Genomic DNA, 12564 nt, shown 5'->3' on the forward strand with positions numbered 1-12564 from the left:
CGAGTTTTGTATATTTCTTGACATCTCGAATTCTTTGATTCCGGTGATGGTTGGGTAAGGTTGGGTTTGGTTAGGTTGGGTGAGGTTTGATGAGGATAGCACTTTTTTAGTATATCTTGTAATGTCGAATTCTTAGAATTTGGTGATGGTAAGGTTAGGTTGGGTTAGGTTTGGTGAGGCTATCGAGTGATGTGTATTTCTTTTAATCTCGAATTCTTTGATGCCGGTGATGGTTGGGTTAGGTTGGGTTAGGTTAGGCAGGGTGAGGTTTGATGAGGATAGCACTTTTTTTAATATATCTTGTAATGTCGAATTCTTTGAATTCGGTGATGGTTAGGTTAGGTTGGGTTATGTTTGGTGAGGTTATCGAGTTTTGTATATTTCTTGACATCTCGAATTCTTTGATTCCGGTGACGGTTGGGTTAGGTTGGGTTAGGTAAGGTTGGGTGAGGTTTGATGAGGATAGCACTTTTCTTGTATATCTTGTAATGTCGAATTCTTTGAATTCGGTGATGGTTAGGTTAGGTTGGGTTAGGTTTGGTGAGATTATCGAGTATTGTGTATATCTTACAATCTCGAATTCTTTGATTCCGGTGATGGTTAGGTCAGAATGGGTGAGGTTTGGTGGGGATAGCACTTTTTTTGTATTTCTTGTTATGTCGAATTCTTTGAATCCGGTGATGGTTAGGTTAGGTAAGGTTAAATTACAATCTAGATTTCTTTGAATCCGGTGATGGTTAGGTTAGGTTGGGTTAGGTTTGGTGAGGTAATCGAGTTTTGTTTATATCTTTTAATCTCGAATTCTTTGATTCCGGTGATGGTTGGGTCAGATTGGGTTAGCACTTTTTTTGTATAACTTGAAATGTCGAATTCGGTGATGGTTAGTTTAGGTTGGGTTAGGTTTGGTGAGGTAATCGAGTTTTGTTTATATCTTTTAATCTCGAATTCTTTGATTCCGGTGATGGTTGGGTCAGATTGGGTTAGCACTTTTTTTGTATAACTTGAAATGTCGAATTCGGTGATGGTTAGTTTAGGTTGGGTTAGGTTTGGTGAGGTTATCGAGTTTTGTGTATTTCTTTTAATCTCGAATTCTTTGATGCCGGTGATGGTTGGGTTAGGTTGGGTTAGGTTAGGCAGGGTGAGGTTTGATGAGGATAGCACTTTTTTAATATATCTTGTAATGTCGAATTCTTTGAATTCGGTGATGGTTAGGTTAGGTTGGGTTATGTTTGGTGAGGTTATCGAGTTTTGTATATTTCTTGACATCTCGAATTCTTTGAATCCGGTGATGGTTAGGTTAGGTAAGGTTAAATTACAATCTAGATTTCTTTGAATCCGGTGATGGTTAGGTTAGGTTGGGTTAGGTTTGGTGAGGTAATCGAGTTTTGTTTATATCTTTTAATCTCGAATTCTTTGATTCCGGTGATGGTTGGGTCAGATTGGGTTAGCACTTTTTTTGTATAACTTGAAATGTCGAATTCGGTGATGGTTAGTTTAGGTTGGGTTAGGTTTGGTGAGGTTATCGAGTTTTGTGTATTTCTTTTAATCTCGAATTCTTTGATGCCGGTGATGGTTGGGTTAGGTTGGGTTAGGTTAGGCAGGGTGAGGTTTGATGAGGATAGCACTTTTTTAATATATCTTGTAATGTCGAATTCTTTGAATTCGGTGATGGTTAGGTTAGGTTGGGTTATGTTTGGTGAGGTTATCGAGTTTTGTATATTTCTTGACATCTCGAATTCTTTGATTCCGGTGACGGTTGGGTTAGGTTGGGTTAGGTAAGGTTGGGTGAGGTTTGATGAGGATAGCACTTTTCTTGTATATCTTGTAATGTCAAATTCTTTGAATTCGGTGATGGTTAGGTTAGGTTGGGTTAAGTTTGGTGAGATTATCGAGTATTGTGTATATCTTACAATCTCGAATTCTTTGATTCCGGTGATGGTTGGGTTAGGTTGGGTTAGGTTAGGTTGGGTGAGGTTTGATGAGGATAGCACTTTTGTTGTATATCTTGAAATGTCGAATTCTTTAAATCCGGTGATGTACGGTAGGTTAGGTTGGGTGAGGTTTGGTGAGGATAGCACTTTTTTTGTATATCTTGTAATGTCGAATTCGGTGATAGTTAGGTTAGGTTAGGTTAGGTTTGGTGAGGTTATCGAGTTTTGTATATTTCTTGACATCTCGAATTCTTTGATTCCGGTGATGGTTGGGTAAGGTTGGGTTAGGTTAGGTTGGGTGAGGTCTGGTGAGGATAGCACTTTTTTTGTATAACTTGAAATGTCGAATTCGGTGATGGTTAGTTTAGGTTGGGTTAGGTTTGGTGAGGTTATCGAGTTTTGTGTATTTCTTTTAATCTCGAATTCTTTGATGCCGGTGATGGTTGGGTTAGGTTGGGTTAGGTTAGGCAGGGTGAGGTTTGATGAGGATAGCACTTTTTTAGTATATCTTGTAATGTCGAATTCTTAGAATTTGGTGATGGTAAGGTTAGGTTGGGTTAGGTTTGGTGAGGCTATCGAGTGATGTGTATTTCTTTTAATCTCGAATTCTTTGATGCCGGTGATGGTTGGGTTAGGTTGGGTTAGGTTAGGCAGGGTGAGGTTTGATGAGGATAGCACTTTTTCAATATATCTTGTAATGTCGAATTCTTTGAATTCGGTGATGGTTAGGTTAGGTTGGGTTATGTTTGGTGAGGTTATCGAGTTTTGTATATTTCTTGACATCTCGAATTCTTTGATTCCGGTGACGGTTGGGTTAGGTTGGGTTAGGTAAGGTTGGGTGAGGTTTGATGAGGATAGCACTTTTCTTGTATATCTTGTAATGTCGAATTCTTTGAATTCGGTGATGGTTAGGTTAGGTTGGGTTAGGTTAGGTTGGGTGAGGTCTGGTGAGGATAGCACTTTTTTGTATAACTTGAAATGTCGAATTCGGTGAAGGTTAGTTTAGGTTGGGTTAGGTTTGGTAAGGTTATCGAGTTTTGTGTATATCTTTTAATCTCGAATTCTTTGATGCCGGTGATGGTTGGGTTAGGTTGGGTTAGGTTAGGCAGGGTGAGGTTTGATGAGGATAGCACTTTTTTTGTATATTTTGTAATGTCGAATTCTTTTAATTCGGTGATGGTTAGGTTAAGTTGGGTTAGGTTTGGTGAGGTTATCGAGTATTGTGTATATCTTACAATCTCGAATTCTTTGATTTCGGTTATGGTTAGGTCAGATTGGGTGAGGTTTGGTGAGTATAGCACTTTTTTTGTATATCTTGTAATGTCGAATTCTTTGAATTCGGTGATGGTTAGGTTAGGTTGGGTTAGGTTAGGTTGGGTGAGGTCTGGTGAGGATAGCACTTTTTTGTATAACTTGAAATGTCGAATTCGGTGAAGGTTAGTTTAGGTTGGGTTAGGTTTGGTAAGGTTATCGAGTTTTGTGTATATCTTTTAATCTCGAATTCTTTGATGCCGGTGATGGTTGGGTTAGGTTGGGTTAGGTTAGGCAGGGTGAGGTTTGATGAGGATAGCACTTTTTTTGTATATTTTGTAATGTCGAATTCTTTTAATTCGGTGATGGTTAGGTTAAGTTGGGTTAGGTTTGGTGAGGTTATCGAGTATTGTGTATATCTTACAATCTCGAATTCTTTGATTTCGGTTATGGTTAGGTCAGATTGGGTGAGGTTTGGTGAGTATAGCACTTTTTTTGTATATCTTGTAATGTCGAATTCGGTGATGGTTAGGTTAGGTTGGGTTAGGTTTGGTGAGATTATCGAGTATTGTGTATATCTTACAATCTCGAATTCTTTGATTCCGGTGATGGTTAGGTCAGATTGGGTTCGGTTAGGTTGGGTGAGGTTTGGTGAGGATAGCAGTTTTTTTGTATATCTTGTAATGTCGAATTCTTTGAATTCGGTGATGGTTAGGCTAGGTTGGGTTAGGTTTGGTGAGGTTTTTGAGGTTTGTGTATATCTCACAATCTCAAATTCTTTGATTCCGGTGATGTTTGGGTTAGGTTGGGTAAGGTTAGGTTGGGTGAGGTTTGGTGAGGAAAGCACTTTTTTGTATATCTTGTCATGTCGAATTCTTTGAATCCGGTGATGGTTAGATTAGGTTAGGTTAAAGTACAATCTCGATTTCTTTGAATCCGGTGATGGTTAGGTTAGGTTGGGTTAAGTTTGGTGAGGTTATCGAGATTTGTGTATATCTTTTAATCTCGAATTCTTTGATTCCGGTGATGGTTGGGTTAGGTTGAGTTAGGTTAGGTTGGGTGAGGTTTGATGAGGATAGCACTTTTTTGTATATCTTGTAATGTCGAATTCTTTGAATTTGGTGATGGTAAGGTTAGGTTGGGTTAGGTTTGGTAAGGCTATCGAGTATTGTGTATAACATACAATCTCGAATTCTTTGATATCGGTGATGCTTAGGTAAGGTTGGGTAAGGTTTTGTGAGAATAGCACTTTTTTTGTATATCTTGAAATGTCGAATTCTTTAAATCCGGTGTTGTAAGTAAGGTTAGGTTTGGAGAGGTTTGGTGAGGATAGCACTTTTTTGTATATATTGTAATGTCGAATTCTTTGAATCCGGTGATGGTTAGGTTAGGTTGGGTTAGGTTTGATGAGGTAATCGAGTTTTGTGTATATCTTACAATCTCGAATTCTTTGAATCCGGTGATGGTTGGGTAAGGTTGGGTTAGGTGAGGTTGGGTGAGGTTTGATGAGGATAGCACTTTTCTTGTATATCTTGTAATGTCGAATTCTTTGAATTCGGTGATGGTTAGGTTAGGTTGGGTTAAGTTTGGTGAGATTATCGAGTATTGTGTATATCTTACAATCTCGAATTCTTTGATTCCGGTGATGGTTGGGTTAGGTTGGGTTAGGTTAGGTTGGGTGAGGTTTGATGAGGATAGCACTTTTGTTGTATATCTTGAAATGTCGAATTCTTTAAATCCGGTGATGTAAGGTAGGTTAGGTTGGGTGAGGTTTGGTGAGGATAGCACTTTTTTTGTATATCTTGTAATGTCGAATTCGGTGATAGTTAGGTTAGGTTGGGTTAGGTTTGGTGAGGTTATCGAGTTTTGTATATTTCTTGACATCTCGAATTCTTTGATTCCGGTGACGGTTGGGTTAGGTTGGGTTAGGTAAGGTTGGGTGAGGTTTGATGAGGATAGCACTTTTCTTGTATATCTTGTAATGTCGAATTCTTTGAATTCGGTGATGGTTAGGTTAGGTAGGGTTAGGTTTGGTGAGATTATCGAGTATTGTGTATATCTTACAATCTCGAATTCTTTGATTCCGGTGATGGTTAGGTCAGATTGGGTGAGGTTTGGTGGGGATAGCACTTTTTTTGTATTTCTTGTTATGTCGAATTCTTTGAATCCGGTGATGGTTAGGTTAGGTAAGGTTAAATTACAATCTAGATTTCTTTGAATCCGGTGATGGTTAGGTTAGGTTGGGTTAGGTTTGGTGAGGTAATCGAGTTTTGTATATATCTTTTAATCTCGAATTCTTTGATTCCGGTGATGGTTGGGTCAGATTGGGTTAGCACTTTTTTTGTAGAACTTGAAATGTCGAATTCGGTGATGGTTAGTTTAGGTTGGGTTAGGTTTGGTGAGGTTATCGAGTTTTGTGTATTTCTTTTAATCTCGAATTCTTTGATGCCGGTGATGGTTGGGTTAGGTTGGGTTAGGTTAGGCAGGGTGAGGTTTGATGAGGATAGCACTTTTTTAGTATATCTTGTAATGTCGAATTCTTAGAATTTGGTGATGGTAAGGTTAGGTTGGGTTAGGTTTGGTGAGGCTATCGAGTATTGTGTATAACATACAATCTCGAATTCTTTGATATCGGTGATGCTAAGGTTAGGTTGGGTAAGGTTTTGTGATAATAGCACTTTTTTTGTATATCTTGAAAGGTCGAATTCTTTAAATCCGGTGTTGTAAGTAAGGTTAGGTTTGGAGAGGTTTGGTGAGTATAGCACTTTTTTGTATATATTGGTATGTCGAATTCTTTAAATCCGGTGATGGTTAGGTTAGGTTGGGTTAGGTTTGGTGAGGTTATCGAGTTTTGTATATTTCTTGACATCTCGAATTCTTTGATTCCGGTGACGGTTGGGTTAGGTTGGGTTAGGTAAGGTTGGGTGAGGTTTGATGAGGATAGCACTTTTCTTGTATATCTTGTAATGTCGAATTCTTTGAATTTGGTGATGGTTAGGTTAGGTTGGGTTAGGTTTGGTGAGATTATCGAGTATTGTGTATATCTTACAATCTCGAATTCTTTGATTCCGGTGATGGTTAGGTCAGATTGGGTTCGGTTAGGTTGGGTGAGGTTTGGTGAGTATAGCACTTTTTTTGTATATCTTGTAATGTCGAATTCTTTAAATTCGGTGATGGTTGGGTAAGGTTGGGTAAGGTTAGGTTGGGTGAGGTTTGATGAGGATAGTACTTATTTTGTATATCTTGTAATGTCGAATTCTTTGAATTCGGTGATGGTTAGGTTAGGTTGGGTTAGGTTTGGGGAGGATAGCACTTTTTTTGTATATCTTGTTATGTCGAATTCAGTGATGGTTAGGTTAGGTTGGGTTAGGTTTGGTGAGGTTATCGAGTATTGTGTATATCTTACAATCTCGAATTTTTTTATTCCGGTGATGGTTAGGTCAGATTGGGTTATGTTAGGTTGGGTGAGGTTTGGTGAGGATAGCACTTTTTTTGTATATCTTGTAATGTCGAATTCTTTGAATTCGGTGATGGTTAGGTTAGGTTGGGTTAGGTTAGGTTGGGTTAGGTTAGGTTGGGTGAGGTCTGGTGAGGATAGCACTTTTTTTGTATAACTTGAAATGTCGAATTCGGTGATGGTTAGTTTAGGTTGGGTTAGGTTTGGTAAGGTTATCGAGTATTGTGTATATCTGACAATCTCTAATTCTTTTATTCCGGTGATGGTTAGGTCAGATTGGGTTAGGTTAGGTTGGGTGAGGTTTGGTGAGGAAAGCACTTTTTTTGTATATCTTGTAATGTCGAATTCTTTGAATTCGGTGATGGTTAGGTTAGGTTGGGTTAGGTTTGGTGAGGTTATCGAGTATTGTGTTTATCTTACAATCTCGAATTCTTTGAATCCGGTGATGGTTAGGTTAGGTTGGGTTAGGTTTGGTGAGTATAGCACTTTTTTTGTATATCTTGTAATGTCGAATTCTTTGAATTCGGTGATGGTTACGTTAGTTTGGGTTAGGTTTGGTGAGGTTATCGAGTATTGTGTTTATCTTACAATCTCGAATTCTTTGAATCCGGTGGTGGTTTGGTTAGGTTGGGTTAGGTTTGGTTAGGTTATCGAGTATTGTGTATATCTTACAATCTCGAATTCTTTGATTCCGGTGATGGTTAGGTCAGATTGGGTTCGGTTAGGTTGGGTAAGGTTTGGTGAGGATAGCACTTTTTTTGTATAACCTGAAATGTCGAATTCTTTAAATCTGGTGATGTAAGTTAGGTAAGGTTAGGAGAGGTTTGATGAGGATAGCACTTTTTTTGTTTATCTTGCAATGTGAATTCTTTGAATTCGGTGATGGTTAGGTTAGGTTGGGTGAGGTTTGGTGAGGTTATCGAGTATTGTGTATATCTTACAATCTCTAATTCTTTTATTCCGGTGATGGTTAGGTCAGATTGGGTTAGGTTAGGTTGGGTGAGGTTTGGTGAGGAAAGCACTTTTTTTGTATATTTTGTAATGTCGAATTCTTTGAATTCGGTGATGGTTAGGTTAGGTTGGGTTAGGTTTGGTGAGGTTATCGAGTATTGTGTTTATCTTACAATCTCGAATTCTTTGAATCCGGTGATGGTTAGGTTAGGTTGGGTTAGGTTTGGTGAGTATAGCACTTTTTTTGTATATCTTGTAATGTCAAATTCTTTGAATTCGGTGATGGTTACGTTAGTTTGGGTTAGGTTTGGTGAGGTTATCGAGTATTGTGTATATCTTACAATCTGGAATTCTTTGATTCCGGTGATGGTTAGGTCAGATTGGGTGAGGTTTGGTGAGGATAGCACTTTTTTTGTATATCTTGTAATGTCGAATTCGGTGATGGTTAGGTTAGGTTGGGTTATGTTTGGTGAGGTTATCGAGTTTTGTATATTTCTTGACATCTCGAATTCTTTGATTCCGGTGATGGTTGGGTAAGGTTGGGTAAGGTTAGGTTGGGTGAGGTTTGATGAGGATTGCACTTTTTTTGTATATGTTGTTATGTCGAATTCTTTGAATTCGGTGATTTGGTGAGGTTATCGAGTATTGTGTATATCTTACAATCTCTATTTCTTTTATTCCGGTGATGGTTAGGTCAGATTGGTTTAGGTTAGGTTGGGTGAGGTTTGGTGAGGAAAGCACTTTTTTTGTATATTTTGTAATGTCGAATTCTTTGAATTCGGTGATGGTTAGGTTAGGTTGGGTTAGGTTTGGTGAGGTTATCGAGTATCGTGTATATCTTACAATCTGGAATTCTTTGATTCCGGTGATGGTTAGGTCAGATTAGGTGAGGTTTGGTGAGGATAGCACTTTTTTTGTATATCTTGTAATGTCGAATTCGGTGTTTTGTATATTTCTTGACATCTCGAATTCTTTGATTCCGGTGATGGTTGGGTAAGGTTGGGTAAGGTTAGGTTGGGTGAGGTTTGATGAGGATTGCACTTTTTTTGTATATGTTGTTATGTCGAATTCTTTGAATTCGGTGATAATAAGGTTAGAATGGGTTAGGTTTGGTGAGGTTATCGAGTATTGTGTATATCTAACAATCTCGAATTCTTTGATTCCGGTGATGGTTAGGTCAGATTGGGTTCGGTTAGGTTGGGTGACGTTTGGTGAGGAAAGCATTTTTTTCGTTTATCTTGTAATGTCGAATTCTTTAAATCCGGTGATGGTTAGATTAGTTTGGGTTAGGTTTGGTGAGGTTATCGAGTTTTGTGTATATCTTACAATCTCGAATTCTTTGATTCCGGTGATGGTTAGGTCAGATTGGGTGAGGTTTGGTGGGGTAGCACTTTTTTTGTATTTCTTGTTATGTCGAATTCTTTGAATCCGGTGATGGTTAGGTTAGGTAAGGTTCAATGACAATCTAGATTTCTTTGAATCCGGTGATGGTTAGGTTAGGTTGGGTTAGGTTTGGTGAGGTAATCGAGTTTTGTATATATAGGATCCGGATGTGAAGGATTCCAAGTGAAACGCGCAGATTAAGTCAGAACTATTTATTGTACACGCTCTTCGGGCTTGTCCTCCAACAAGTGACCATAACAACACGCATCCGGTCTTTCCCAGGCATACCACACACACTCTATCTCGGCTCGTTTAAAAATCAATTCTACATTCGGTCATTCCTGACTGTCATTCGCCCTCGGATGACATTCTTCGTCTTTTATATTTTTACAGCATTTCATCTCACATTCTTTTACATTTCATCTTCTACTCTATACAATGTATCATCTTACATTCTTTTAAAACATTTCCTCTATCATCCTCAACAATGTTTCATCTCACATTCTTTTACATTTCATTTTCCACTCTATACAATGTATCATCTTACATTCTTTTAAAACATTTCCTCTATCATCCTCAACAATGTTTAATCTTCCATTCCATAAAATCATCTTATATTCTTCTAAACATGCTTTCAATTGTCACAATTACAATTTAAATCACAATTACAATCATCATCACAACTACATTTCAATACACTTATACATCAATCATTTTACAATTTACATAACAATTACAATTATAACAAATTAATCGTTACACATTTCACTACAAATCAATTTTTCATTTCAACATAATTCAATCTTCAATAAAGTTACACATCACAATTAAAGTTACACATAAATCATCACAATTACAATTTAAAATTATGTCAAGCAATACAAAACAGAAAGGTATCACAATTACAATTTAAAGTTATTACAAGCAATACAAAACATTAAAATCAATACCTTTACAATGACAAAAGTTAAATCTTTACACCGGAAACAATCACATTTTAAAACATTACTAGAATTAGCAATAAACATTAAAATCAATACCTTTACTATGACAGGTTAAATCTTTACATCGGAAACAATCACATTTCAAAACATTACTAGAATTAGCAATAAAACATTAAAATCAATACCTTTACAATGACAGGTTAAATCTTTACATCGGAAACAATCACATTTTAAAACATTACTAGAATTAGCAATAAAACATTAAAATCAATACCTTTACAATGACAGGTTAAATCTTTACACCAGAAACAATCACATTTTAAAACATGATTCAATATACAAAGCACTTCCCAAAAATACTAGAATAAGCAATAAAACATTACACTTTTCAATCATCAAATTACAAGTAAGGCTTAACTAAAAACCCTCCAGGCATTTCACTTATTCTCTAATTCACAAACGCACACTTCACTTCCATCGGTGCAACTTAAATTCTATCCAATGCCCTCGGCGATTCTCTGTGACTGTCCGAGGAATCTGCCGTCACCCCACAGATATTCTGCTAGTAATTTACCATAAATGAAGTCAACACATATTGGTTCTAGCTCACTGATACATCCAGTAAGTCTTTTCTCAATCCATGGTTCTATTTTCTTTTCCATTGAATTAACATCAATCCGACTACGACCGAGCTTGAAAGTGAATACAGTGTCCTTCGGTGTTGAAATTTTGACTGGGTCTCTTAATCCTTCTTGTGATTTAGCCATATCTTTCTCTTTGTCTTTATGTTTCTCCTCTTCTTTATTCTCATCTTCAGAATTCTTCAAATGACTATAATCCTTAGATCCTTTTCTAAATTGATCATCGGGTGGTTGATCTGTATTTGAAGACGGTATGTCTCCGTAGTCCCAAAGTCTTCCTCTTTGCAAACCATCACCGTCCATACTTCCATCAGCCAGGTTCACACCTCCATCAGCCATGTTCGCATCGTCCTCTTCATCATTGGAAACAATGAGTTTTTGAGCAGACATCTCTCGTGAAGCCCGTTGCTGCAAAGGTCTTTTTCTGTGCAAACCATCACTGTTCACACTTACATCAGCCATGTTTACATCTCCATCAGCCATGTTCGCATCGTCCTCTTCATTATTGGAAACAATGAGTTCTCTTTGAGCAGACATCTCTCGTGAAGCCCGTTGCTGCAAAGGTCTTTTTCTGTGCAAACCATCACTGTTCACACTTACATCGGCCATGTTTACATCTCCATCAGCCATGTTCGCCTCGTCCTCTTGTGTTAGAATACTGACTGGTTCTCTTATTTCTTCTTGTATTGGAATACTGACTGGTTCTCTTATTTCTTCTTGTATTGTCAAGACAGTCTTTGTTTTGGTGCTGTTACATTGAGCTGATATGTGCCCAAACTCGTTACAATTGAAACAACGAGTTCCTCTCGTCTTAAACCTACAGTCGGCTGCTAAATGACCACGTCCACCACAATTGTAGCATCGTGAACTCAGTCTTTCTCGGTTTTCACGGTTTCTCACGGATCCCGTCACCCTGGGTTCGTCGTCTGGTGTTTCACCGGCCCCACTTGAATCGGAGTCAATGGGCCCTGCTTGTGCAAGCATTTCTCGTTCTTCAAAGACGAGCTCTTCGTCATCCCACTGGAACTCTTCTATCAGTTTCTGCTTAAGGATAGTCCATGATGTAATTATCCCTTCTGAATCCAGGAACATTCTCGCTGTTCCTACGCAATATATTCTCCCGTAGACCAGTTGCTCCAGGGGCGTCCAGTGGAAGAACTTCGCAAATTCTTCCATGCGCACAATCCACTGGCTGATTGGCACACCGCCGATCCCCTTAAACCGTGGCGCGTATGTCTCGAATTTGTCTCTGTCAAAATATGGCACTTCGTCTTCTTCTTCCTCTTCATCGTCGTCGTCATCATCTTCGTCTAAGTCCGCGAACCTCTGCATCTCCACGACAGTTAGCCGACGTAAAACTGACGCTGATAATGGCGCTATCGTTCTGGATATCATCATCGTCGTGTGGCGTGTTCGCTGACGTGACGTCACCGACGTCACGGGCTTCCGCGTTCTCGTCATCGCGCGCGCGTCCTAACCTCAACTGTCAAAACTCCGCGTCGTCGTCTGACCGCTTCTGGCTGTCACTCGAAATGTCTTCAGGCATCCCGGACAAAGCCCCCAAATATAGGATCCGGATGTGAAGGATTCCAAGTGAAACGCAGATTAAGTCAGAACTATGTATTTATTAACACATGTTATCTTCGGGCTCGTTCTCCAACAAGTGACCATAACAACACGCATCCGGTCTTTCCCAGGCATACCACACACACTCTATCTCGGCTCGTTTAAAAATCAATTCTACAGTATATATCTTTTAATCTCGAATTCTTTGATTCCGGTGATGGTTGGGTCAGATTGGGTTAGGTTAGGTTGGGTGAGGTTTGGTGAGGATAGCACTTTTTTTGTATATCTTGTAATGTCGAATTCTTTGAATTCGGTGATGGTTAGGTTAGGTTGGGTTAGGTTTGGTGAGGTTATCGAGTATTGTGTTTATCTTACAATCTCGAATTCTTTGAATCCGGTGATGGTTAGGTTAGGTTGGGTTAGGTTTTGTTAGGTTATCG

General features: G+C 38.7%; 1 protein-coding gene and 1 long non-coding RNA gene across 2 annotated transcripts in view; one reads left to right on the top strand and one right to left on the bottom strand.

Moving 5' to 3' along the window:
- Window positions 1-10245, top strand: part of LOC143920355 (uncharacterized) — a 371671-nt gene extending 361426 nt beyond the window's left edge. Inside the window, exons 2-3 of the long non-coding RNA XR_013261331.1 lie at window positions 9367-9939; window positions 10028-10245. This is a non-coding gene — a long non-coding RNA (uncharacterized LOC143920355). The remainder of the gene's footprint in view (window positions 1-9366; window positions 9940-10027) is intronic.
- LOC143920348 (uncharacterized) lies at window positions 9173-12223 on the bottom strand. The gene is made up of 2 exons (XM_077443206.1): window positions 10103-12223; window positions 9173-9923 (listed from the first exon to the last, which is right to left on the bottom strand). Exon 1 carries the CDS (start codon window positions 12017-12019, stop codon window positions 10412-10414), a length of 1608 nt encoding a protein of 535 aa, XP_077299332.1. The 5' UTR covers window positions 12020-12223; the 3' UTR covers window positions 9173-9923; window positions 10103-10411.
- Window positions 12224-12564: the final 341 nt, after the last annotated feature.

The sequence above is a fragment of the Arctopsyche grandis genome, chromosome 12 (assembly GCF_051622035.1).
Source record: "Arctopsyche grandis isolate Sample6627 chromosome 12, ASM5162203v2, whole genome shotgun sequence".
Taxonomy (NCBI): domain Eukaryota; kingdom Metazoa; phylum Arthropoda; class Insecta; order Trichoptera; family Hydropsychidae; genus Arctopsyche; species Arctopsyche grandis.

Excerpts from the sequence above, each read along its gene's own strand:
- LOC143920348 (XM_077443206.1), bottom strand. The coding sequence starts at position 12,019 with ATGACGAGAACGCGGAAGCCCGTGACGTCGGTGACGTCACGTCAGCGA.